Source organism: Pseudophryne corroboree, chromosome 6 (assembly GCF_028390025.1).
Source record: "Pseudophryne corroboree isolate aPseCor3 chromosome 6, aPseCor3.hap2, whole genome shotgun sequence".
In the NCBI taxonomy this organism is placed as follows: Eukaryota; Metazoa; Chordata; class Amphibia; order Anura; family Myobatrachidae; genus Pseudophryne; species Pseudophryne corroboree.
This window is the reverse complement of record NC_086449.1, coordinates 193,870,690-193,897,242: the sequence shown is the minus strand read 5'-3', so window position 1 is coordinate 193,897,242 and position 26,553 is coordinate 193,870,690. Positions and strand designations below refer to the sequence as shown.

The 26,553-nt window shown below is 45.2% G+C and overlaps 1 protein-coding gene and 1 long non-coding RNA gene across 4 annotated transcripts in view; one reads left to right on the top strand and one right to left on the bottom strand.

Annotated features, from left to right (window-relative positions):
• IQCH (IQ motif containing H) overlaps window positions 1-21,891 on the top strand; it is a 199,065-nt gene extending 177,174 nt beyond the window's left edge. For all 3 annotated transcript variants that reach the window (XM_063925555.1, XM_063925554.1, XM_063925556.1), the window contains 4 exons: window positions 286-411; window positions 3,566-3,627; window positions 10,686-10,794; window positions 21,493-21,891. In XM_063925555.1, the coding sequence (XP_063781625.1) occupies window positions 286-411; window positions 3,566-3,627; window positions 10,686-10,794; window positions 21,493-21,561 (366 nt within the window). In that variant the 3' untranslated portion in view covers window positions 21,562-21,891. The remainder of the gene's footprint in view (window positions 1-285; window positions 412-3,565; window positions 3,628-10,685; window positions 10,795-21,492) is intronic.
• On the bottom strand, window positions 5-21,496 carry LOC134931818 (uncharacterized). The gene is made up of 3 exons (XR_010179178.1): window positions 21,446-21,496; window positions 10,659-10,911; window positions 5-145 (listed from the first exon to the last, which is right to left on the bottom strand). It is a non-coding gene; the product is annotated as an uncharacterized LOC134931818 (long non-coding RNA).
• Window positions 21,892-26,553: the final 4,662 nt, after the last annotated feature.

Here is a 26,553-nt window from a genome sequence, read left to right as displayed (position 1 = left end):
ACAGGGACCACTTACAGAACTGCGTCCACATTCAGTAAAACAGAAGTGGAATGTCCCTTATGTGAGAATTGAAGATATAACTTTCCCTCTTGTGTATTATTACACTGAAATGAACACCTCTCTTTCCATGATGGCGGACAGGATCCTGCAATAAAGGAAAAGACAGACATAACGGCTGTAATGAGGTTAAATGCAAATATTTTGATGCAGTGTCATCTGAAGAAATGTCCTGCATGTGCGGTTTAATAAAGTGTCATCTCTCCCCTGGGAAATCTGTCTTTTCAGACCCCTACAGTTTCAAGCCGAGTTGCAGTTCTCAGCACACGCCTGTTCCACACAAACCTCTCTGTCGTGTATTACAATGTTTTCTTCCAGATGTGTAGAGCCCATGGCATTGGTTATGATGTGAAGGTAAGGATGCCCACAGTTTATCAGGCTCATTTACAAATGTGCAAAGGCGCAGAACAAGTGTTATTTTGTGACATGACACCCTTACTTCTGTTTAGTGCATAGTAAGCAGCGGTGTGTGTATATAGGGGGTCATTCCGAGTTGATCGCTAGCTGCCATTGTTCGCAGCACAGCGATCAGGCAAAAAAAATCTGCATTTCTGCGCATGCGTATGGTGCGCAGTGCACACGCGCGTCGTACTTTCACAAAAGCCGACATAGTTTCACACAAGGTCTAGCCACGCTTTTCCGTCGCACTGCTGATCGGTGAGTGATTGACAGGAAGTGGGTGTTTCTGGGTGGTAACTGAGCGTTTTCGGGGAGTGTGCTGAAAAACGCAGGCGTGTCAGATAAAAACGCAGGAGTGGCTGGGGAAACGGGGGAGTGGCTGGCCGAACGCAGTGCGTGTTTGTGACGTCAAAACAGGAACTAAACAGTCTGAAGTGATCGCTAGCTAGGAGTAAGTCTCGAGCTGCTCAGAAACTGCACAGTTTTTTTTGTAGCAGAACTGTGATCCTTTCGTTTGCACTTCTGCTAAGCTAAGATACACTCCCAGAGGGCGGCAGCTTAGCGTTTGCACGGCTGCTAAAAACAGCTAGCGAGCGAACAACTCGGAATGAGGGCCGAATGTGATGAGGGAATACATTTGTGAATATGGTGCTATTTCTATATAGTAAGATGCCATGAACAGATGCGTGAACATAGTGACATACAATTATATGACACGATAGCAGAAGAACCATGCGTGTTTCTAGTCCTTGGCACCAGATGCCCAGTCCCTGAGGCTTTCAAATGATACAGATATGTCCTCACGCATCAAGCAACAATATGCCACGCGCCGCAAGATCTCTGCTAATGTTGGGCATCTGTTTTTGCCAAAACGCGTCCAGGAATACACTGTAACGCAGCATTTTGTATGCAGATACAGCCGCAGACGCACACAGAATATAGGCATGCTGCATATTATTTTAATCATCAGAGTCTGCTTGTGTGTCCTATTCACACATCGGTGTGGATACAACGCATTTTTTTGGAAAAATGCACAAAAAGACGCCTGGCGTCAGTAAACGTGCTCGCGACTAGAAGGGCTGTTTAACGTGACTGTAGCAACAATGTAGGAGGACACATCTGTATTTAGGGAGTCATTCCGAGTTGATCGTAGCTGTGCTAAATTTGGCACAGCTACGATCATGTTCCCAGACATGCGGGGGGATGCCCAGCAGAGGGCTAGCCCACCCTGCCTGTCTGTCCAGCCCCCCCGCTCAAGTACAAAAACATCGCACAGCGGTGATGCTTTTGTACTTGTTGAGTAATACCCAGCCAGCGCAGCTCCTGCGGCTGACCGGGAGTTGCTCGTCGCTGCCCCTGGTCACAGCGGATGCGTGTGACGTCACGCAGCCGCTGCGGCCTGCCCCCCGCACGGTCTGTCCATGTGTGCGTTGGCTGGACCACGCCCCCAATATGGCAGTCAAACACCGCCGTGTCGCCCAGCGACCACCTCTGCCTGTCAGTCATGCGCATGCGCAGTTCCGACCCGATCGCTGTGCTGCGAACAACTGCAGCAATAAATTGAAATAAATACTAATAGCAAATATTTATATAATCATTAACAGATATAAGGGATGATTTTTCAACTAGTTTTATCAGACGCAATGAGTTTTAAAACCCGTTGTGTATGATAAATGGTGCTCCAGCCAATCAGCTCCCAACTGTAATTTATCAAACACATGACAATTAGGAGCTGATTGGCTGTGGCACCATTTATCATACACAACAAAGTGGATAAATCAGCACCAATATTTACAATGTCTTAAGATTAGTCCCAGTCCTAAATGTAAACATACTGCAAGCTTTAAAACCACTTGCCTGGCATGGTCACATCAGATGCGACCACACTAGGCAGTGCTTTATCTGACCTGGTCGCACAGGATGAAACTTCCCTCCGCTGCTGCTGTCAGAGGGAGCGGAAGGTCCCTCTGCCTCCCTGCACTCTCCCCTCAGTGGTGCCGTGCTGCCGATCATTGCTGATCGGTCAGCACGGCAGGACCCCCCACCCAGCGGCTGCAGACAATGGCAGCTGCTAGGAAAGGGTAAACTTACCTCCCCAAGCCACCCCCAGACCCCCCCCCCCCCCCCCTGTGTACCTGGCAGCTGTTTGGGGGTAAAAAGTAACATTGCGATGGTCGCGACATTACCGATGTTTCCGATAATCCTGACCGATGTTCCAATGTTTCAGAAAATGATTTAAAAAAAATTCAACATTTTATTTTTAACTAAAATCATGTTGGATAAGCTTAAATTCATGTTCTTCACCTAATTCACTTATAAAAACCCCCGACAATTTCAGAGCGTTTTTTTGGGGGCGGAAATTGCCAGTTAAGTGGTTAAGCCTACTCTCCTATCATATGTCCAAGCCAGAATCCCGCTATGATTCCAAACCATACATTTGCTCCAGTGCTCTTCCATCCCAAAGTCTAAATCTGTAAATGTTCTGCTCTTTTGGGGTTAGAATAATAAAATGTTTTATTGGGATACAGTTGCAAATTACCCTTTGTATTTTACCAAGGGGCTGGGGAGTCTATAAATGTGATATGTTACAGCAGCTCTGACTATGCCTTGGGTCATTTTTATACTGGATATTTTTATTATATTTGTATTAATTTCAGTTTTCTTGTTTAAAATACTGTGCCTAAACAGTTGTGTGCACATCTCTAGAATATTCTCCCAGTAATGTAATCTGTAATCTACCACGTGAATGTGCGAGATAGTAGCATGGTAATGAATGTGCCCTGCTTAGATGTCTTTGGAAACCAGTACCACCGCTAAAGTGAATTGCCAGTTGTGTGACTATGGTTCCAGTGTGTTGATGTTTCTTTGTGTACGTGTTAATCCTGAAATGACCAGTGCATGATCAGTCTAACAAGCACAGACATGTAAGTGACTTCTTATCTGTTTATTATACAGATTATGTTATATGTAAACCAGGGGGATGATTGAATGTTCACCTTTGACACTAGGTCCTCACACGTAATGGTCACAAGTTACCTCCGTTCTTAATAAATATTGATTGTTGATTCTTCTCCTGTCACTACGTGACACATGTTCCTTTGCTTGTCAGGAGAAACAAGGGGCAGTGTTCGTTCTCTTGGAAAACCAGAAAAGGCACCGAATAGGAATGATGTGAGTATCTGCCTATTATCTAGGGTTATTTGCTATATATCCCATCACATCAATAATCACTGCCTAAGACGGCTGCCTCAGTCTTCCAGATGAGAAAATCTCACTTTCAACCAAAAAAGTAATTTCTTAGCCTGTAAAAGGGGGTGGTCTTTAGGTTGCCGGCGGCCGTGTTCCCGGCCACCACCATACCGGCGCCGGAATCCCGACCGCCGGCATACCGACATCTTTTCTCCCTCTTGGGGGTCCACGACCCCCCTGGAGGGAGAATAGATAGCGTGGCGTGCGTAGCGCGCCACCGTGCCCGCAGCATGGCAAGCGCAGCGTGTCACACGCCAGAGGCAGCATTCGCCGCGCTTACCCCTGCGTGTCTGCTGGTCTGTGTTGCGGCCTCCGCCTTCGGTGGGCCACGGGCTCCGGCATCTGGCTGGCGCGGCTCCCGGCGGTTCTCCAGGGCAAGGGCGCCGCCATGACACCCGGCATCACGTGGGCGGGGGGCAGGCGACGTCATCAGACTGTTCCGCCAATCCAGCGGTGGCGGGAGATTCAAAGTCAGATGCCGGACAGAGCCTCGGCGCCTGAGTATCGTCTTTCCCCTGAAGTAGATGCCAGCGCTCTTGTTCCCGGCGAGAATCTCTGAATATGTAGTCCAGTGTCTCCGGCATTTCCATGTGCCTGTTCGCTGCACAGGTTCCAGCGTTCCCAGCGGCTGGTGTGTCTCTCTGCGGTCCAGTCACCAGTGCTCCTAGGAATCAGCGTGGGCTGCGGGCCCTAATCACCGTTCTCAAGTTCTACAAATCATCAGCGTCTTAAACCACTGCACTTAAGTTCTTCAAATCATCAGCGTCTCAGTCACCGTTCACAAGTTCTACAAATCATCAGCGTCTCAAACCACTGCACTTAAGTTCTTCAAATCATCAGCGTCTCAGTCACCGTTCAAAGTTCTACAAATCATCAGCGTCTCAAACCACTTGCACTTAAGTTCTTCAAATCATCAGCGTCTCAGTCACCGTTCACAAGTTCTACAAATCATCAGCGTCTCAAACCACTGCACTTAAGTTCTTCGAATCATCAGCGTCTCAGTCACCGTTCTCAAGCTCTACAAATCATCAGCGTCTTAAACCACTGCACTTAAGTTCTTCAAATCATCAGCGTCTCAGTCACCGTTCACAAGTTCTACAAATTACCAGCGTCTTAATCTCCGTTCTCAGGTTCTTTAAGTCATCTGTGTCTTTAACCACCCCGTTTACAAGTTCTTCAAATCATCAGTGTCTTTAAACATCGCTCACAATTTCTTCAATCACCAGTATCTTTAACATTGCTCACAAACCCTTCAATGGGCCTGGACATTCCCTCATAAGTTTCCCTTTATGCTATATGACTTTGAGTTGTTCTTTTCCTGCAATAAAGCTCTTCAATATTTCACCAAACCTTACTGTCAGAGTCCTGTATGAGGAAATCCTATATCAGGTCACCCCTGTTCCGGCCCAGTTGTGGTTCCTCTTCCCAACCATCGGAAGAATCCCCGAGTTCAGAACACCCTCAATCTAGGTCAGTGACAGTATACTCAGGCCACATGGACCCGGGGAATCGGAACCCAGAGGCAAGCACCATGCAGGACCTAGTTTCCCGAGTACAGAGTCAGGAAGCAGCACAGAATCAGGTGATGCATTATCTCCAGGAATTATCTGGCCGGCTGGATCAAATCCAGACTTCTCTGGACTCAGTGGTTTCAGCTCCAGTTCCAGTATCCGCTCCAGTGGTTGTCTCTAGCAATGTTCCGTCCTTGTCTGGAACCAGGTCACGCCTTCAGCTTCCTACTCCTCCTCGTTATAACGGGAATCCAAAGAATTGCCGTGGTTTACTCAATCAGTGTGAGGTACATTTCGAACTCCTTTCACATAACTTTCCTACTGATCGGTCTAAAGTGGCATACATTATCTCTTTGCTTGAGGGTTCAGCGTTGGAGTGGGTGTCACCGTTATGGAAGCGATCAGATCCGTTGGTTGCTAGTTATACAAACTTCATCACGTCATTCCGAAGGATCTTTGATGAGCCTGGCAGGACGACTGCTGCCTTTGCTGACTTGCTCCGTGTTCGACAAGGCTCTCGTTCAGTGGGACAGTATGTGATTCATTTTCAAACCATAGCTTCAGAACTGTGCTGGAATAATGATGCCCTTCGGGCTGCTTTTTGGAATGGGCTCTTGGATCGTTTAAAGGACGAGTTGATCACTAGTGATCTGCCAGATTCCTTGGAACAGTTGATCTCACTCTGTGTAAAGGTGGATCTTCGCATGCAGGAACGAGGTGGTGAACGTAGTCGGTCAGATCGGTCAAGACTCCGATCTCTTCCGTCTAAGCAAACAGTTATTCCGAGTCCAGACGAACCCATGCAGATTAATCGGTCTCGGCTGTCCCCAGAAGAAAGTCAGCGTCGTCGTGAGGGTAGACTCTGCCTCTACCGTGGAGCTGCGGATCATTTTCTCAAGTTTCGCAAGTCTCGCCCGGGAAACGGGCAGTCCTAGCTTGTTCTGGAGAAGTCGAGCTAGGGGTTTCTTCTCAATCTTCTGCGGCAGTGGACTGTTTACTCTCCGTGTCTCTGTTTTCTGAGTCAGTAGCCAAAACCGTTAAGGCACTGTTGGACTCAGGGGCTGCGGGGAATTTTATTTCCCTTTCCTGTGCCCAGAATCTGGGTTTACAGTTACGGTCGGTCGAACGACCTATTACGTTGACTGCTATTAATGGTACCCAAATTTCTAATGGTCTGATTTCAAGTCGTACAATGCCAATCAAGCTGCAAGTGGGAGCTTTGCATCAAGAACATCTGGAGTTCCTTGTGATTCGGGAGATGCCTCACGATCTCGTTCTTGGTCTTCCTTGGCTCAAGCTTCACAACCCTCACGTCGACTGGAGGTCGACACAGATAATTTCTTGGAGTCCATTTTGTCATTCAAATTGTCTCACTCCTGTCTACCCGCTCCGTGTATCTTCCAAGTCGGATGAAGGGCTTATTCCAGAGGCTTATCGGGAGTTTTCAGATGTGTTCTCGGAGCAGGCGGCCGATCAGTTACCACCGCATAGACCCTGGGACTGTCCTATTGAGCTCATTCCGGGGGAAATGCCACCTCGGGGTCGCACTTATCCTTTATCAGTACCCGAGACTCAAGCTATGTCGAAATATATCAAGTCTAATCTGCAGAAGGGATTCATCCACCCCTCTACTTCCCCGGCAGGAGCAGGTTTCTTTTTTGTGAAGAAAAAGGACGGAGGCCTGAGGCCATGTATCGACTATCGTGGTCTAAATGATGTCACCATTAAGAATAAGTATCCTTTGCCGCTCATCACGGAGCTTTTTGATAGAGTTCGCGGAGCCCGAGTCTTCACCAAGCTCGATTTAAGGGGAGCTTATAATTTGATACGTATCCGACAGGGGGACGAATGGAAGACGGCCTTCAATACTAGGGACGGGCATTATGAGTATATGGTAATGCCGTTCGGCCTCAGCAACGCCCCCGCCGTCTTCCAGGGATTCATTAATGAAATCTTTCGGGCTATGTTATACCTAAATGTAGTGGTATATTTGGATGACATTCTGATATTTTCTAAGAATCTCACTGAGCACAGAGTACAGGTTAAAGAGGCACTTCTTCGATTGCGAGAGAACCATCTATACGGCAAGATTTCCAAGTGTACCTTTGAGGTCCCTTCTATTCCATTTCTTGGTTACATCATTTCGGGCACGGAGCTTCGTATGGATCCGGAGAAACTCTCTGCCATTCGGGACTGGACTCAGCCTCTTTCCTTGAAAGCGGTGCAACGGTTTCTGGGGTTTGCAAATTACTACCGGAAATTCCTAAGGGGTTTCTCTACCATTGTGGCGCCTATTACTGCCCTAACCAAGAAGGGGGCTGACCCAAGCCATTGGTCCTCTGAAGCTGTAGCAGCGTTCGCTCAGTTGAAGGCAGCCTTTATGACCGCTCCGGTACTTCAGCAACCAGACTTTTTAAAACCATTCTTTTTGGAGGTTGATGCTTCTACGGTAGGCATTGGTGCCGTGCTTTCGCAGTATGCTCCAGATGGGAAGTTACATCCATGTGGTTTCCATTCTCGCAAGTTCTCTCCTGCTGAACGAAATTATACCATTGGAGACAAAGAGCTTTTGGCAATAAAATCTGCCTTGGAAGAATGGAGATATCTTTTGGAAGGTGCTAAACACCTAATTACGATTTTCACTGATCACAAGAATTTGCTGTATCTCAAGACGGCCCAGTGCTTGAATCCCCGTCAAGCTAGATGGGCGCTCTTCTTTGCCCGATTTTCGTTTGTCATTAAGTACCGGGCTGGAACTTTTAACACCAAGGCTGATGCCCTATCCCGTTCCTTAACGGCTTCGGATGAGGAGAATTCCGTTGAAAAGGCTTTGATTCTCAGTCCAGTTTCCATTTCAGCGGCTCCCACCGCGTTGGGCCCTCCTCCTGGAAGGATGTCTGTGCCAGCTAAATTTCGACCAAGATTGTTGCAGTGGGCTCACATTTCCAAGTTTTCCGGTCATCCTGGAGTTCAAAAGATGTGGGAATTTCTACGAAGATCTTACTGGTGGGACATTATGAAGAAGGATGTTCAAGATTATGGGGGTAATTCCAAGTTGATCGTAGCGGTAATTCTGTTAGCAATTGGGCAAAACCATGTGCACTGCAGGGGAGGCAGATATAACATGTGCAGAGAGAGATAGATTTGGGTGTGGTGTGTTCAATCTGCAATCTAATTTGCAGTGTAAAAATAAAGCAGCCAGTATTTACCCTGCACAGAAATAAAATAACCCACCCAAATCTAACTCTCTCTGCAAATGTTATATCTGCCCCCCCCTGCAGTGCACATGGTTTTGCCCAACTGCTAAAAAATTTCCTGCTGCGATCAACTTGGAATTACCCCCTATGTCAACTCGTGTCCTCAATGTGCTCAGCACAAAATTCTTCGTCTGCCTCCTGCGGGGTTGCTGCACCCATTGTCCATTCCTAAGAGGCCTTGGACCCATATCTCTATGGACTTTGTTACTGAACTGCCCCTCTCTAAGGGTCATAACACCATCTGGGTAATTATTGAACATTTCTCTAAGATGGCACATTTTGTTCCATTGACCGGGTTACCATCAGCTTCTAAGTTGGCTTTGTTATTTATCCGGGAACACTTCCGCCTGCACGGGTTACCTCTGGAAATAGTCTCTGACCGGGGGGTACAGTTTACTGCAAGATTCTGGGGAGCCCTCTGTACGGCCTTACAAATAAAACTCAAGTTTTCATCCGCTTACCATCCACAAACCAATGGGCAAACTGAACGCGTCAATCAAGATTTAGAGACTTTTCTCCGTGTTTATCTCTCCCTCTCGCAAGATAATTGGGTGGAGCTGTTGCCTTGGGCCGAGTTTGCCCATAATCATCTATACCACTCTTCGACTGGTGAGTCTCCATTTTTTATTAATTATGGATTTCATCCCCAAGTTCCAGAATTACCCATTTGTCCTCCGGAAGAAGTTCCTGCTGCAGCCTCTACTCTCCGGCACTTCAGTCAAATCTGGAGTCGAGTTCATGCTAACCTCAAGAGAGTCTCCGGCCGCTATAAGTTCTTTGCGGATAGGAAGCGACGGGCAGCTCCTCAATACAAGGTTGGTGACAGGGTATGGCTCTCTACCCGCAATCTCCGTTTAAAGGTGCCCACTATGAAGTTCGCTCCGAGGTTCATTGGTCCTTACCCCGTGTTACAAGTCCTGAATCCGGTTGTTTGCAAATTGGGATTGCCTTCCCATCTCCGGATACCAAATTCCTTTCATGTCTCTCTTCTTCGCCCTCTTGTTTTGAACCGGTTTCATTCCAAGTCCCCAAGGCCAACCTCTGCAGAGGCTGAAGATGGTACGGACTTTGAAATCAAAGCTATTCTTGACTCTCGCATACTTGGGTTCCAAAAATGTTTAAATTAAAAATCGGAACAACCATGTGCCCCGGGTCATCAATTATATCCCACAGTTACAAGAACCTAATCCAACCTACTGCTCTTAATTTGGGTTTATCTGGCATTTAATTTATTGTAAATTAATTTCCACCAGTACCACTCTGTCCACGCTGCCTCTGAGTACACATCAGAGCGATGGTCAATCAGGCCACTGGTCGGGATGAATTCCCTTTGTCCCAGACCATTAGACAATTTAATGAACGACCGTAGTATATTATGTTCCGTTCATCATTAATATGCACAGTGCCGCATGCGATATCATCCGGTTAGCCGTGCAGCACTGCCAACCAGAAGATATTGCATGCGATCCGCGTGAGCACAAATATAGTGTACACATCAGACAATATGCATGATTTGTCATTTTGATACGGTAATTCATGCCGATATCGGCCTGCTGTGTACCCACCGTTAGAGAGAGGGTGGTTTTGATGTGCTAGAGCCAGCATAATTTGATATTTGTATTGCTTTTTAAAATGAATGACAGCAGTTGCCATAGAGAAAATCACTTTTCTGTACGATCTCTCCATACATTGCAGTTGCGATACAACTGATATGGTGACATATTAAAAAATGGTACGCTCACATATATGCTTTATTATATATATATATACTTGATTTTGTATATATATACTTGATTTTGTAACTTAGGGGGAGATGCATTATTAGGGCTAATGTTTCTCCTGTATAGCCTCTTATGGGGGCGAATCAGGAAGCAATAACGCCTGGATGTACATCTCACCCGCCAGAGTGTGGAGGGGGCTTCCCTTTCTGGTGATCCCTGCAAGTCCCATAGCGCATCAGCCTAGAGGCGACGCTGAAACAGCTTTAGTGGCAAAATCTGTGCCTTAATACTACACTACCCCCTAGTGTTCTAGAAACATGCAGCATGCGCATGAGATGACTTTCAGTTTGAGGATTGTCCATGATTGGATATCCTGGAATAGGTCTGCCCATTAATGCTATGGTAGGAATATAAAGGTTTATGTGAATAAATGGTAAAATAATGTGTGTATTTGGGGGACTGACCTGCTTCTCTCCGATTCTCATTACCAGGAGCATTGCTGAGGACCTCCAGGGAGCGCTGATGACCTTTGCTCGCAATTTGTTCATCATCCATCAAGAAATATCAGCCCCCGACATGCAGGGACAAACTAATTTCAAGGTGTGCTGTTAATTAACTAACGATTTCAGCTCTGTTTTGGCAGTCATGGGGAAGAAAAGTGTACAGACAAGCTTCATTCTTCATGAAAACATCTTTCAATGTCTGGTAATTACTGTCCTGCAAGAGAGACAGAGAGCTAATGATCGGCACGAGGTTCCTATCACTGGAGGTTAAAGGAGGGATTATATGTAACAAAGAGATGATTTATTCTGAGCGGTTACATGCATCAATAGGAAAATATACAGGCTCATAGGGAATGTTCATAGCTAACATTTTCTTATGGGAAATTAGGTTGTAAGTAGATATTAAATAACTCTCTATGGTGAACTTGATGGATCATATACATGGAATATTTTGGGGAGATTTGTGTTGTTTTTTTTGCTGACTACCTGCAACACTTACTTATCCTTTGTATTAAATAAAACTAAGAGGTGATGTACTCTAGGGGGCAGTATTTTCTGCTCCAGCTGTGAAGTGATAATTATCAAAGCATCAAAAGTGAGTTAGTGTTTTGCACTTATTTTCAATGAACACACCTGTTTTTTACATGGAAGCGCATAGATGTGTGAGCCAAGATACCAGTGTCTGTAGGAGTGCTTGTTCTGGTGGGGTCTGGGACTTCAGGTCGACAACAAAAAGGTCGACACACCTTAGGTCGATGCCAATTGGTCGACACACCTTAGGTCGACAGGAACAAGGTCGGCATGGAAAAAGGTCGACATGAGTTTTTTATGTTTTTTTGTTTTCTTCGTAGTGTGACCGGGAACCCCAATTAGTGCACCGCGTCCCCTTGCATGGCTCGCGAGCTTCGGGCATGGTGCCTTCGCTCCGCTTCGCTCGGCACAGATTACCGTTCCAATCGTAGTCCACGTGGATCGTGAAGTATGAAAAGGTTCCAAAAAAGAAAAAAATTGTGAAAAACTAATGTCGACCTTTTCCCATGTCGACATTGCTCCTGTCGACCTTGTGTCCATGTCGACCTTGTGTCCATGTCGACCTAAGGTGTGTCGACCAATTGGCGTCGACCTAAGGTGTGTCGACCTTTTTGTTGTCGACCTGTAGTCCGGATACCGTTCTGGTGGCAGTAGCTGGGAAAACCTGGTATCTCTTGTTGGACATGATTATTTAAATGAAATTCAATAGGTGATAATGGCTCTTTAAGAAATCCTTCCCTGTTTAGTAGGGGCTGCAGAGTATTTGACGTCTCCATAAAAGCGGGGGTCTGCAGAATATTATACCTCTCCATAAAAATTACATGACCATTGTTTGTACTTACATTTCAGTGGCAAACGCAGGATTTTCATGGGGGGGGGGGGGGGGGGGTTCCATACATGTATGTATGTATGTATGTATGTATGTATACATATATAATATTAATAAATCACTGCACGGCACTTCAGGAATTTTAAAAAGCAGACTTCTCAGTGTTTTGGGGTCAACTGTGCCCCGTCATCAGGATAAATATACAAAGGTATTTTGGTTTGTATATTTATCCTGGCGATGGGTCACAGATGACAATGAAACGCTGAGAAAGTAAAGTCTGCATTTAAAAATCCTGAAGAGCCGTGCAGTGATTTGTCTGTCCAGGGGATTTCACACAAGGATATTATGCTTATTTTGACTATGGCACACTTGTGGATGTTTCATTTTGGTGGGATTGTATGTGTTTTAATATACTTTAATTACTCAATACGAAGTCTTCTGAGTGCCGCTGCTTCTTTCTGTGCATTTGCTGGACCTTCAGAAGGCACCTGGGGCAGCTGTTTATATGGTGGAGTGCCGGACTAACATATGCTATATATCAACTGCGGCACTCACAGGACTAAGTATGTCAGGTATCCGTAAAGATGCTCAGCGTCATCCACGTGTAGTCTCCCGTTAATAAGTAGTCGTTTCATTTTTATTTAAAAAATTTAGTCAGGACATAGATAAATAGTGTACATTCTTACCTTATTACCTTGCTTATGTCATTGTGAGCTGACAGCCTGCATGCTGGAGGTGATGGTGTCGACATCGGGTCCCTTATATAAGGTAAGAATGTACACTTATTTATCTATATCCTGATCTAAATGAAATGTTGACTACATGTTAACGGGAGACTACGTGTGGATGAGGCTGTGCATCTTTATGGATACCTGACATACTAAGTCCTGTGAGTGCCGCAGTTGCTATTTTTTTATATAAACGCATCTTGTCTGCGGGCACCCCAGTGCTACATTGTGGAACTTTCTCTGAGTGGCAGCCACCATTGACAACACACAGTAGCGCACACACACACACACACACACACACACACACACACACACACACACACACACTCACACACACACACAGCCAGAGCAGAGACACACACCAATAACTGAAAGAATAGCCCCGCCCCCCCTTCCCCGCAAACACACAGCATACATACACATAGCAAAGACACAAATACACACCAGTAACAGATAGCACTGAAAGCACAACCCTCGCCCCCCTGGTAAGCTGTAATTGGTATGTGACTCACCCGGCTGCTACCCTGCGCCTCACATGGCAGTCTCTAAGCCCCACGCAAGAACTGCCTGAGAGGAGCTTAGTGTGTGCTGCCGCTGCAGCTTCCCCTCCAAGTGACAATGATAGGAGGCAGCTGCCGCAACCGCGTCTGACACAGCGACCGGAGCGCCTCCATTTGAAAAAAAAAAAAGATCGTTCAGCAGCGCACTGATGGATCGGAGGCATGGGGGGGCGGGGTTTCTAGGTACTCAGAAACCCCCCCTGCATGCACGTGTGCATTTGATACCTTTAGGTAACATATGTCTACTTTTATACTTCACTGGTAGATCCTGTAGGGGACGTCCAAATGGAAAGTGCGGGCGGGCGAAGAAATGTGATGGGCAGCGCACACCGCCACCCCGCACATTGAACAATGTTTTGTGCCATTGCGCATTCCCCTATATGGGGAAGTAGATTTGTTTGTGAGGGTGGGGATGTTTGGAGACAGAGAGAACTCCCTAAAATGTGGAAGTCTCCCGGTCATTCCAGAATAGACATGTATGCTGTAGGCTGACTTCTACATTTATTGGGAGTTTTATGGACTTTCTGAAGAGTAGGTCACCCTCCTACATCCCAGCCACTTCCTAGTAAAATGGGCAGAAGGGGAAAGGGGGTGATGTAGCGTTTCTCTGACGATTGGGTCATTTGGTCCCACTCCCTTTTCATGGACCTGAGAGGGTGTGCAACATATTGATGACAAGCACCAAGCCCCTCCCACCACAGTAATCCACTGCATTTCCCTTCCGGGAACACCTCGCGAAGGTGAAAATATAAAAGTTGTTGAGTAAAGAACATTCTGACAATTTTTTGGATAAATTATATACCCACATTCCCAATATTTATAGCCCTAATAACTTTGATATTTTGCAGAGTTAAGACCTTTGCAGATAACTCCCTAGTCATATACTGTACATGTACAGTGGGGATTGAAAGTTTGGGCACCCCAGGCAAAAATTCATTTTAATGTGCAAAAAGAAGCCAAGGAAAGATGGAAAAATCTCAAAGGCATCAAATTACAGATTAGACATTCTTATAACATGTCAAAAAAAGTTTGATTTTGTTTCCATCATTTACACTTTCAAAAGAACAGAAAACAAAAAATGGCGTCTGCAAAAGTTTGGGCACCCTGCAGAGTTAATACCTTGTACTGCCCCCTTTGGCAAGTATCACAGCTTGTAAACGCTTTTTGTAGCCAGCCAAGAGTCTTTCAATTCTTGTTTGAGGTATCTTCGCCCATTCTTCCTTACAAAAGTCTTCCAGTTCTTTGAGATTCCTGGGCTGTCTGTGACGCACTGCTCTTTTAAGGTCTATCCATAGATTTTCAATTATGTTGAGGTCAGGAGATTGTGAAGGCCATGGCAAAACCTTCAGTTTACGCCTCTTGATGTAATCCACCGTGGATTTTGAGGTGTGTTAAGGATCATTATCCATTTGTAGAAGCCAGCCTCTCTTTAACTTCAGCTTTTTCACAGATGGCATCAAGTTAGCGTCCAAAATTTGCTGGAATCTTATTGAATTTATTTTTCCTTCTACTCGTGAAATGTTCCCTGTGCCACTGGCTGCAATACAACCCCAAAGCATGATTTATCCACCCCCGTGCTTAACAGTTGGACAGAGGTTCTTTTCATTAAATTCTGTGCCCTTCCTTCTCCAAACGTACCTTTGCTTATTCCGGCCAAAAAGTTATATTTTAACCTCATCGGTCCACAGAACTTTATTCCAAAATGCATCAGGCTTGTCTATATGTACATTTGCAAACTTCAAACGCTGATTTTTGTGGTGAGGACGTAGAAGAGGTTTTCTTCTGATGACTCTTCCATGAAGACCATATTTGTACAAGTATCTCTTTATAGTGGAATTTGTGTACCACAACTCCAGTGTCTGCCAGATCTTCCTGGAGTGATCGTGCAGTCAAACGTGGATTTTGACTTGCTTTTCTCACAATCCTGCGAGCTGTTCTGTCTGATATTTTTCTTGGTCTTCCAGATCTTGCTTTAACTTCCACTGTTCCTGATGACTGCCATTTCTTAATTACATTCCGAACAGAGGATATGGGCATCTGATAACGCTTTGCTATCTTCTTATAGCCTTCTCCTGCTTTGTGAGCGTCAACTATTCTCAGTTTCAGTGTTCTACACAACTGCTTAGAGGAACCCATGGTGCTGATTGTTGGAGCAAGGTCAGATGAGTCTGGGCTTTTAAAACCTTTGAGATTGACATCACCTGGTCTTTCAAGACGATGATTGAGAACAATCCATGACACTGCCAGGTCACAGCTGTCCAAAGGGGGCAGTACAAGGTATTAACTCTACAGGGTGCCCAAACTTTTGCAGACACCATTTTTTGTTTTCTGTTCTTTTGAAAGTGTAAATGATGGAAATAAAATCAAACTTTTTTTGACATGTTATAAGAATGTCTAATCTGTAATTTGATGCCTTTTGGAGATTTTTTCCATCTTTCCTTGGCTTCTTTTTGCACATTAAAATTTATTTTTGCCTGGGGTGCCCAAACTTTCAAACCCCACTGTATTTCAGATAGAATTTCTCTAACATCCATAAGGAATACTGGGGACACTTAGTACGATGGGGTACAGATGGGGTCCAAAGGAGCCGGGGCACTTTAAATACTTCAAACTAGGTGTGCTGGATCCTCCCCTCTATGCCCCCTCCCACTGCCAGTTTAGAAAAATGCGCCCTTAGGAGAGGATGCACACTCTGGAGCTCCAGGGATTTTTTCTTTAATTTCTTTTAAACTTTTATTTTTTTCAGATAGGCTGTCTGGGCAACAGCCTACCTGCACCGAGGGACTTAGGGGGGGACAGATACCGACCTCATTAGGTGCTGAGCCATATCCCCGCTGACAGGACAATGGTCATGATGGGCAGTGTACTGCATTTCATTGCGCTATAGTGCACATACCCACAGCATGCCGCACACCTCTAAGAGCAACCTGAAGCTCAGAAGAGTGGTGAGTGACAACCGGGGACCTCACTAGGGGTTGCCCAGGTTCTTGGTGTGGCACAATTGCGGGGCGGGCATACGGACTCCCCCTGGGATGATCCCATACCCCCCCGCCGCACGTAGACTGGCCAGTGGTAGTGAAAGGAGATTTTGGAGCCTCATTTTACACCATTTGGAAGACATTGCCAGTATAAATATATGTATAGCTCCGGCGCCATGGGAGGGTGCGGAGCTAACTCAGAGCGGGACCAGAGGCTTCCTGGCGTCATTCTCTGCATTTCCAGCGCTGCAGCATGATTGCCATCTCCTCCAGAGATACTCCAGCAACCAGAACACTTGGTACAGAGGTGTTATACTGGGGAGAGACGCTCTAGGACCCTTAAATAGGCTCCTGCAACATATATAACACACTTAAAGAGCCTTGCATTCTCACTGAGTTTGCTCTGGCTGGTGTGCTGGTCCCTCCTGTCTGTGTCTCATCCACACATACTGGGCTGGGCAGGCTTGCTTATACTTGTGTCTGTGTGTGGGTGTTGTTGTCTCCTGTCAGCATGGTGAAAAAGGCTGTGTGTAGTGTCTGTTATACCACGCTTTCCCCATCCCCTGCTGATTCTCTCATATGTGAGCAATGTAGCCGGCCCTCACAGATCAGTGAGGCTTCAGGGGGTGATGTACAGGAACCAGCTTGGCTGCTTTCTATAAAATCCATGATGGCTGACATGCCAAATCAATTAACTGCTACTAGACAAGAAACGCAGCGGTTGCAACTGCCTGTGGAAAATCTGACTAAGGAAAGGCAGATGGCAGACGGGTTACCCTTCCCTCCAGAACAGTGCCACATAAGCGTGGGTTGCCTGACATCCTCTCAGAGTCCGACAAGGAGGTTCTAGAAGCGGAGGAGGGGGGGAGCTGGAACCTATGATAATATAATTGCTATAAGAGACGTGTTACAAATTCCTGCTGATTAGACAGAGGTACAGCAGTCGTTTTTCTCTACGCAGAAAAAGCCAATGTCACCTTTCCTGATTCTAAGGAATTAGATTACCTTTTCAGACATCCCTGGGTTAATCCTGATAAGAAATTCGAGGTGACAAAATGTTTGATAACCACTTTCCCATTTGCCCAAGAAGGAAGGAAATTATGGGAAAATCCCCCGGCTATGGATGCATCTGTCTCACGCTTGTCAAAAAAGACAGTGTTACCGATTCCTGGTGCTACTGCGTTAAAGGAACCGGCTGATAGGAAAATAGAAAGCATTCTGAAATCTATTTAAACAGCAGCAGGAGCATCACAGAGACCTGTTATTGCAGGATGTTGGATGACACATGCCATTCATATGTGGGCAGGTCATATTCAGGAGGGCTTGACGGGTGACAAGACCCTGGTAGACATGGCAACACTGGTGAAACAGTACGTGTCCTTTGTGAGACAATCAAGGATATAGGCATTATCAATGCTAGAACTACTACCATGGCGGTATCCGCCTTGTGGCTGCGTCAGTGGGTAGCGGGTGCCTAATCGAAAAGGAGTGTTGAAGCTCTGCTTTTCACAGTAAAGTGGTTAGTTGGGGGTGAATTGGATACATGGGTTTCAAAGGCTACTACTAGAAAATCCACGTTTCTCCCATCTGCGGCTCCACCAGCCAGACACTCTTACCCGGGACCCTCCATGCAGTCCTTTCCATTGGTAAGGCACGAAAACCTGCCATTTCAGAATAACAGGAACAGAGCACTAGCTCTGCTTCTACCAAGGCATCAGCATGACGGTGTCCCTCCACTCCTGGGGAAACTCGAGTTGGGAGCTCGCTTAAGGTTTTTCAGCTTCATTTGGAGAAGCTCTTGCCAGTATGCCTGGGTAAAAGATCTGATCTCCCAGGGCTACAAACTGGAGTTCGTAAGTTCTCCACCTCACAGATATTTCAAGTCAAGCTTACCAGTTTCCCAGGAAACTCGAGTTACGCTGCGAAAGGCCATTCAGAAGTTGGTTCAGACCTAGGTCATCGTTCCACTTCAACAAAGGGGAGAAGGATATTATTCCAACCTGTTTGTGGTACCTAAACCGGACGGTTTGGTAAGACCCATTTTGAATCTCAAGTCCTTAAACCCATATCTGCGGGTCTTCAAGTTCAAGATGGATTCCTTGAGCGCAGTAATCTCCAGACTGGAGTAGGGGGAGTTCTTAGTATCCTTGGATATAAAGGACGCCTACCTCCATATTCCAATTTGGCAGCCTCATCAAGCTTACCTCAGGTATGCTGTATTGGACAAACATTACCAGTTCCAAGCACTACCTTACGGCCTGTCTACGGCACCAAGGGTCTTCACGAAGGTGATGGCAGAGATGATGTTCCAGGTCCGCATTCAGGGGGTCAACATTGTCCCCTATCTGGACGACCTTTTAATAAAAGCAAGATCCAGGGAGCATCTGTTGGACAGCATTAGCCGCACTACATAGCTACTGTCACACCATGGGTGGATTCTCAGTTTACAGAAATCTCACCTCAAGCAGACTCAAAGACTCCAGTTTCTGGGAAAGATTCTGGACACTGTGGCTCAGAAAGTTTTCCTTCCGGCAGACAAAGCAAGTACGCTTCAGGAGATGGTTTGGGAGGTATTGAAATCGAACCGGGTCTCAGTACATCTTTGCATACGCCTGTTGGGAAAGATGGTGGCCTCATACGAGACACTCCAATATGGAAGGTTCCATGCAAGGACATTCCAATTAGATCTCCTGAACAAATGATCAGGTTCGCATCTGCAGATGCATCAGATCATACGCCTTTCACCACAGGCCAGGATTTCACTCCTGTGGTGGTTGCAGTCCTCCCATCTTGTGGAGGGTCGGAGCTTCAGGATTCAGGATTGGATCCTCCTTACAACGGGTGCGAGTCTGCGGGGGTGGGGAGCTGTCACCCAAGGGGTGCAGTTGCAGGGCAGGTGGTCAAGCCATGAAGCCATTCTTCCAATAAACATCCTGGAACTCCGGCCAATCTACAATGCTCTGCTTCAGGACTCTCCTCTGTTTCGAGATCAGGCCATACAAGTTCAGTTGGACAACGCAACGGTAGTGGCGTACATCAATCGTCAAGGACGAACAAAGAGCAGAGCTTGCATGCGAGAGATGTCCAAGATACTCCTCTGGGCGGAAAGGAATGCAAGGGCAATATCGGCCATATTCATTCCGGGAGTAGACAACTGCGAGGTGGACTTCCTAAGTCGACACGTTCTGCACCCGGGAGAGTGGGGTCTCCACCCACAGGTGTTTCAACAGATCACAGACCAGTCTTTGTTGTCCGCAGATCGATCTGATGGCGTCTTGGCTCAACAAGAAGGTTTGGCGGTTTTGTTCCAGAACCAGGGACCTCAGGTGGCAGCAGTGGATGCACTGACGAGACTGTGGTCTTACCAATTGTTGTTCCTGTTCCCTCTGATTCCATTACTCCGAGGATGCTAAAAAAGACTCAGAAGGGAAGGAGTTCAGCAATCCTGATTGCCCCAGATTGGCCTCGAAGAGCTTGGCATGCAGACCTTCTAGCCATGTCCATAGAAGACCCCTGGCCTCTGCCAATGCGAGTGGATCTTCAACAAGGGCCATTCATCTACAGGGACTTACGGCGGCTTCGTTTGACGGCATGACAGTTGAACGGAACATTCTAGACAAGAAAGGTATTCTGGGTAAGGTTATTGCAACCATGATTCAAGCCAGGAAGGCAGTGACGTCAAAACACTATCATCATATCTGGAATAGATATGTCTCCTGGTGTGAAGGCCGTAGGTATACTCCTGCGGATTTCAACCTGGTCCGTTTCTTATGGTTCTTACAGGCTGCAGTGGATTTGGGCCTACGCTTGGCTCCATTAAAGTCCAGACCTTCTAACAGGGTGTACCCCACATACAACCTCCCTTTGTGCTTCCAACGGCACCCTGGGATCTGAACATGGTTTGGGATTTTCTATAGTCCTCCTAGTTTGACCCATTGATGATGGTAGAAGACAAGTACCTTACGTGGAAGACGGTAGTGCTATTGGCCCTAGCCTCAGCTAGGCGAGTTTCAGAATTGGGAGCTTTGTCTTTCAAGAGTCCCTATTTGGTCTTTTATGAGGACATACCGGAGCTCAACACTCTTCAGCAGTTCCTGCCAAAAGTGGTTTCTGCATTTCACTTGAATCAACTAATTGTGGTTCCACCAAATTTTGCCACTTCTACTAATCCAGAGACCTTGGATGTCGTGCATGCCTTAAAGATCTATATCAAGAGGATTGCTCGTGTCAGAAAAACGATTCCTTTTTCTGCTGTATGATGCTCAGAAAAAGGGTTTACCTGCTTCGAAGCAGTCGATTGCTCGTTGGATTAGGCTTACTATCCAACAGGCCTATACTTTGGCAGCCTTGCCTGTTCCACAGTCTATTAGGGCCCACTCTACAAGATCGGTGGGATTCTCCTGGGTGGCTGCCCGTGAAGTCTCAGCTTTGCAACTATGCCGAGCTGCTACCTGGTCAGGGAAAAACACGTTTGTCAAGTTCTACAAATTTGATACCATGGCTTCAGAGGATACCCAGTTTGTGCAGTTGGTGCTGCAGACATCTCAGCATGTTCCCGGCCGTTCTGGAAGCTTTGAGACATCACCATCATACTAAGTGTCCCCAGTATCCCTTATGGATGTTAGAGAAAATAGGATTTTAATACCTACCGGTAAATCCTTTTCTCGTAGTCCATAAGGGATACTGGGCGCCCACCTCAGTGCTTGGACTTTTCTGCAGGTTTGTTCTTGTGTGAAAGTTGTTTTGAATCAGCTGTTGCTGTTCTGTTTCGCCAGCCGTTGCTGGTCTGGTTTATGTTTGCTGTGTGCTGGTTCTTTAATCTCACCACTCGTTGTCTTGTTATGTTTCCTCCTCGCAAGTATGTCCCTCTCCTTCGTGCACAGTTTACCTAGACTGGCTGTGGGAGGGGGCATAGTGGGGAGGAGCCAGCACACCTAGTTTGAAGAATTTAAAGTGCACCGGCTCCTTTGGACCCCATCTATACCCCATCGTACTAAGTATCCCCAGTATCCATTATGGACTACGAGAAAAGGACTTACCGGTAGGTATTAAAATCCTATTTTTACCAAACATGTTTTTGTTTTAATTTTATTTATTTGGTATCATTAACACTTGACTGTACCGAAACATTGTTGCAGCTTCAAAAGTTGTTGATTTTCTTATTTCCAGGAAACTGTAGAAGAAATAGAAAAAATTCTAGGAGTTACAGAAGAAAACAAACTGAAGTTTGAACAATAATGATAAAGTAATCCTCATATATAGAGAGAGCATTATTCCAATATCTCTGATGTATACTGCAACCTGTGGCCTTGTAATTCCACTTCCAAACTCTACTATGGATATTTAGTGACATTTGCTTCATGAGAAGAACTGATCAATGTTGTGTCTATAGTAACTGAAGGGTAATGTGTAATATGATGAGTATATGACAGCTACTTTGTGTAGCTTATGTGAAATATATGTAGAATTTAAACACTTTGCAAATCTGTGTAGTTTTGACTGAAAGGCTCATTAAATATGTAAATTTTTTGGAAATAAATATATATCTTTCTCATACTCTGATGAAAAGGATTAAGTGTAAAAATGTATATGTAATTTATGTTATAACAGGTGGAGAAGGATATGGTGTATTTTAATTCGGCACCTTATTAGGACATGGGATGACCATTCAGGGGCTCTTTTAAAGTTTTGAGTATTTGCATTTAAATGTGCATTTCTGTACTGCACATGCACAAAACACGCACACTTGCATCCGTATGCAGAGTCAGACACATTTTAACTCTTGTGACTCCCTACTATTAGAGGGGAGAGTAAAGGCCCAGTACAGTAAGGTCACAGTCACACAAAGGCGTCCAAGGTAGACCTGGACAAAGACGCATATGCAGCTGTCCAGAGGCATATTACTTGTAGGTGCTCAACCCTGGTGCAAAATACACACTGATGAGTATGACAATTACCACTTCTGATTGGCTAATTGCATCTAAAATGTTCTGAACCATATTCCGTTGCCCTTTACGATTGGAACAACAGTAATAGAACAAAACTGGGTAATAACAGACTGACATAGAGGTAGGAAGGCCCTGCATGCAAGATTACAATCTATACGGAAATAGGCACTGATACACAAGGATAGGTGCTACCTATTGCATAATGGTCCACCAGATTGCAAACGTTCTTAATGGGCTGCATGATATGGTCACTCAGCAAAGTTGGCCAAGGGTCAGAAGAATGTGAAAGTGAAGAAAGAAAAAATATGTGAGGTTATGTATTGCCTGTACAGAGCGGATGTCAGTAGATAGGGAGGCATTAAAGGTTATGTGGGTGGGTCCAGAATTTGATTAGCTTGTCTGAAGGTGTGAGTTTTCAGGGAACACTTGAGCTTTGGAGACTTGAAGTAAGTCTGATTATATATGGGAGGGCATTCCACAGAGTGGGAGCAGCCCAGAAAAAGTCCTGTCATTTTGAGTGGGAGCGAGTAATGCGTGTGGATGAGAGAGGTAGATCTTCTGCAGAGCGGAGAGACTGTCCTGTCCTGTGCTGAGGATCAGGTAGTAGACATGACATGCTGGAGAAAGGTGAATGTGACAAAAGTATCATTTGGTTCACTAAAATAATTAGTTGGAAAACATAAAATTTTCCCCGCTTGTTGGAGCAAGCAAATGATTATCGTTTACTCTTGCACACTGCCCAATAATTGTTTAATCCCAGTGGTTTATGTACATCTCTGATAGTAGACAATGGGGATAATTCCAAGTTGATTGCAGCAGGAACTTTGTTAGCAGTTGGGCAAAACCATGTGCACTGCAGGGGAGGCAGATATAACATGTGCAGAGAGAGTTAGATTTGGGTGTGGTGAGTTCAATCTGCAATCTAAATTGCAGTATAAAAATAAAGCAGCCAGTATTTACCCTGCACAGTAACAACATAACCCACCAAAAGCTAACTCTCTGCAAATGTTATATCTGCCCCCCCCCCCCTGCAGTGCACATGGTTTTGCCCAACTGCTAAAAAATTTCCTGCTGCGATCGACTTGGAATTACCCCCAATATGCAGAAGATCTGTACTGTGTCTGTGACGCAGGTCGCAGTGCCCCCCTAATGTCAGTTATGCTGTGGCTGTTTGGGGGAGGGAAAGGGGCTTCGGTGGCCAGCATTTTAGAAAATGGGGAGGTGTCGGTCCTGAGTTTTTGGGCATGCTGAAGCCAGTAATTGCATCCTTGCATGCAGCTTTGCATGCTTCAGCGCTGTCATCCTGAGTAAAGGGGCCCATACATCTGCTACCGATTGACACAATTCCTGGATCTGCCAATGCCTGTTGGATTTCCCCGATTTTTTTTTTATCCCAAGCAAAAATAATTTCTCTGACGTATTGCCTATTATTGATGTCAGTCAATTGTCCCACATAACATGAGGGTTACTCAGATGACCGATGTTCATGCAGATGATCAGATGCAGCTCCTTTTTCATATATATTTAGTCCCTTATCAATTGCTTAAAGTCCCCTATAAATCTGTCTTTAGTTGTGAAGCTATATAGATAGCATGTTACTTTATAAATGTGTATTGACCATTTAGTGGTTTGTTAATAGGTCTATTGCCAAATAAGCAACTTCGGAAAAGGAAAACTTTCACATATGACAATAGCGCTCACCAAGTGACATGCAAAAGTGTATAAACAACTGGTATAAAATGCATTCACCCTTAATAAAGGTATTCCTCATTGGTGAAATGAATGGAAGATAGAGATTCACTCTAAGGGATCCTCATAACAAGCATCAATATTCAGATGGAGCAGATGATATCCCAGAAATCTGAAAGATAAGTGCCTCTTTCCCCAATATGAATGAGTGTAAGCCCTTGATCCCTAACTAAATCTTAACCTTCCTGAGTGATTTACCTCTTGCAACCTTTTGAAACGAATCACATCAGTCTCTGACGGAATGCTTGCAGTGACTCTTCGTCCCCACGCCACACAAAGAACACATCATCGATATAGCGCCGCCAGGCCACCAGTACACCCCCACTCCAGATCTGGGTGTCCTCCCAGTATGCCATTGTGACTGACCCTGGGACATCTGGACACAACTACCCACTGTTATCTTGCATGCTAGTGGACATTTGGAGAGACTGTGCACACCTTCCAATACCATCTGCTGTGGCTGCAAGGAATCGTTGGGTGATATAACATCTGTGTTATCCCATGAAGTCTTTTATGACATGCTTTTGTTCTTTTAACTTCTTGTAAGTTTTATCTGTGCATTAAAACCAGTGCGTGTTTTTATCAAAAATACTACACCATGGTCTGTGTTTAATGGTGCCTCTTATTTCATGCCCATTCATATTGGGGAAAGAGGCACTTATCTTTCAGATTTCTGGGATATCATCTGCTCCATCTGAATATTGATGCTTGTTATGAGGATCCCTTAGAGTGAATCTCTATCTTCCATTCATTTCACCAATGAGGAATACCTTTATTAAGGGTGAATGCATTTTATACCAGTTGTTTATACACTTTTGCATGTCACTTGGTGAGCGCTATTGTCATATGTGAAAGTTTTCCTTTTCCATTGTTACATTTCTTGAAGTGTGGGATACACCTCTTTTTACACTTGATATAGCTGCACTCCGAGTTTATTGCGCATACTATTGAAAACACCTGCTGTACCTCTAAATAAGCAACTTCACCAGATTTCCCTTTGTCTTGATTCATATGAACTGGGTAATTGTCTGGACAACACTGCCCCATCCTAAACTGAGACATGGACACTGGGAATAGAAGACCTGAAGAATGATGATCCTGTTTTCTTACTGTAGATCATGTTTGCCATAGTTCTAATGCAAACAGCTGAATTTGTAATTGAAAGTATTAGAGAGGATTGGTTCAGAGGTCTTGCTGGTTGATGTGATTCGTTTCAAAAGGTTGCAAGAGGTAAATCACTCAGGAAGGTTAAGATTTAGTTAGGGATCAAGGGCTTACACTCATCCTTCTCTGCTTTCTTCAGGGGATTCTACAAGCTGTAAATAGAAGAGATCCAACACTGCGACTGTCACATCATTGTGTGTGCTGCATTCTTAATCACAGAAATTGGATTGTACATAGTAAGAAGCCACTCAGCACTTAACAGTAATAACAATTCAGCACGTTTACAAGCCAGGGCTGTTATTACTCTGTCAACATGAGGTGACCTAACGGCAATTACACATTTGATGACCGTAATCTATACAATGCAGTGCCCTAATACAGTACAGGGGTTTTCTTCATCTGTTCCCTAGGTGGTAAATCGAAATGAAAAGTACTGCACTGGTAATAAAATGGGGCGTGCAGGAGAGAACATAATAACCAATCAGAAACTAGCAATTTTGAGTCTGATAACACAGAAACAGTTAAAAGCTGATTGACTAATTAACTGATGTCAATAACAGAATTTCTCATTTCTGGTCCTCTTGTATCCCCAACTGGTCATGTTTTCAGGATAGTAATTGATTGAGACACACACACACCAATTTATTTGATTCTGAACAAATACATTTTTGGAAAGTCATGTCAATAATATACAATTGAAAGGCACACACATTATAATCTGATCATATTACAACTGATAATTTTTAATTAGACTATAAAAATGGATTAGTTGTGCACCCCCAGTTCTGGATACACACAAGATACTCTCCACAAACAGGCACACGTTTAACTCATCATGCCCAACGAGAGCACTCTATAGAGGACCCAGACCATTTTACATGAAGTTACTACACAAAGGGGGTCATTCCAAGTTGATCGCTTGCTAGCTAGTTTTAGCAGCCGTGTAAACGCTATGCCGCCGCCCACTGGGGAGTGTATTTTAGCTTAGCAGAAGTGCGAACGCTTGTGCAGCCGAGCTCTGCAAAAAGTTTGTGCAGTTTCAGAGTAGCTCTGAACCTACTCAGCGCTTGCGATCATTTCAGCCTATTCGTGTCCGGAATTGACATCATACACCCGCCCAGCCACGCCTGCATTTTTGCAAACACTCCCTGAAAACGAAGAAGAAAATGAGACAGCGCTTCTTACTTTGAAAAAGATTTTTTATATATGAAACACAATAAATTTCAATATCACATATGAATACCGGCCAGTATTATTTATTATTTATTATCCTATTGACACTGAGGAAGCCGCCGATGCTAATGAGGAGGTGGAGAAACGCGTTTGTCACAAGCAGAACACCTTGGGAGAGAAAAGTACTCCTGCAGCA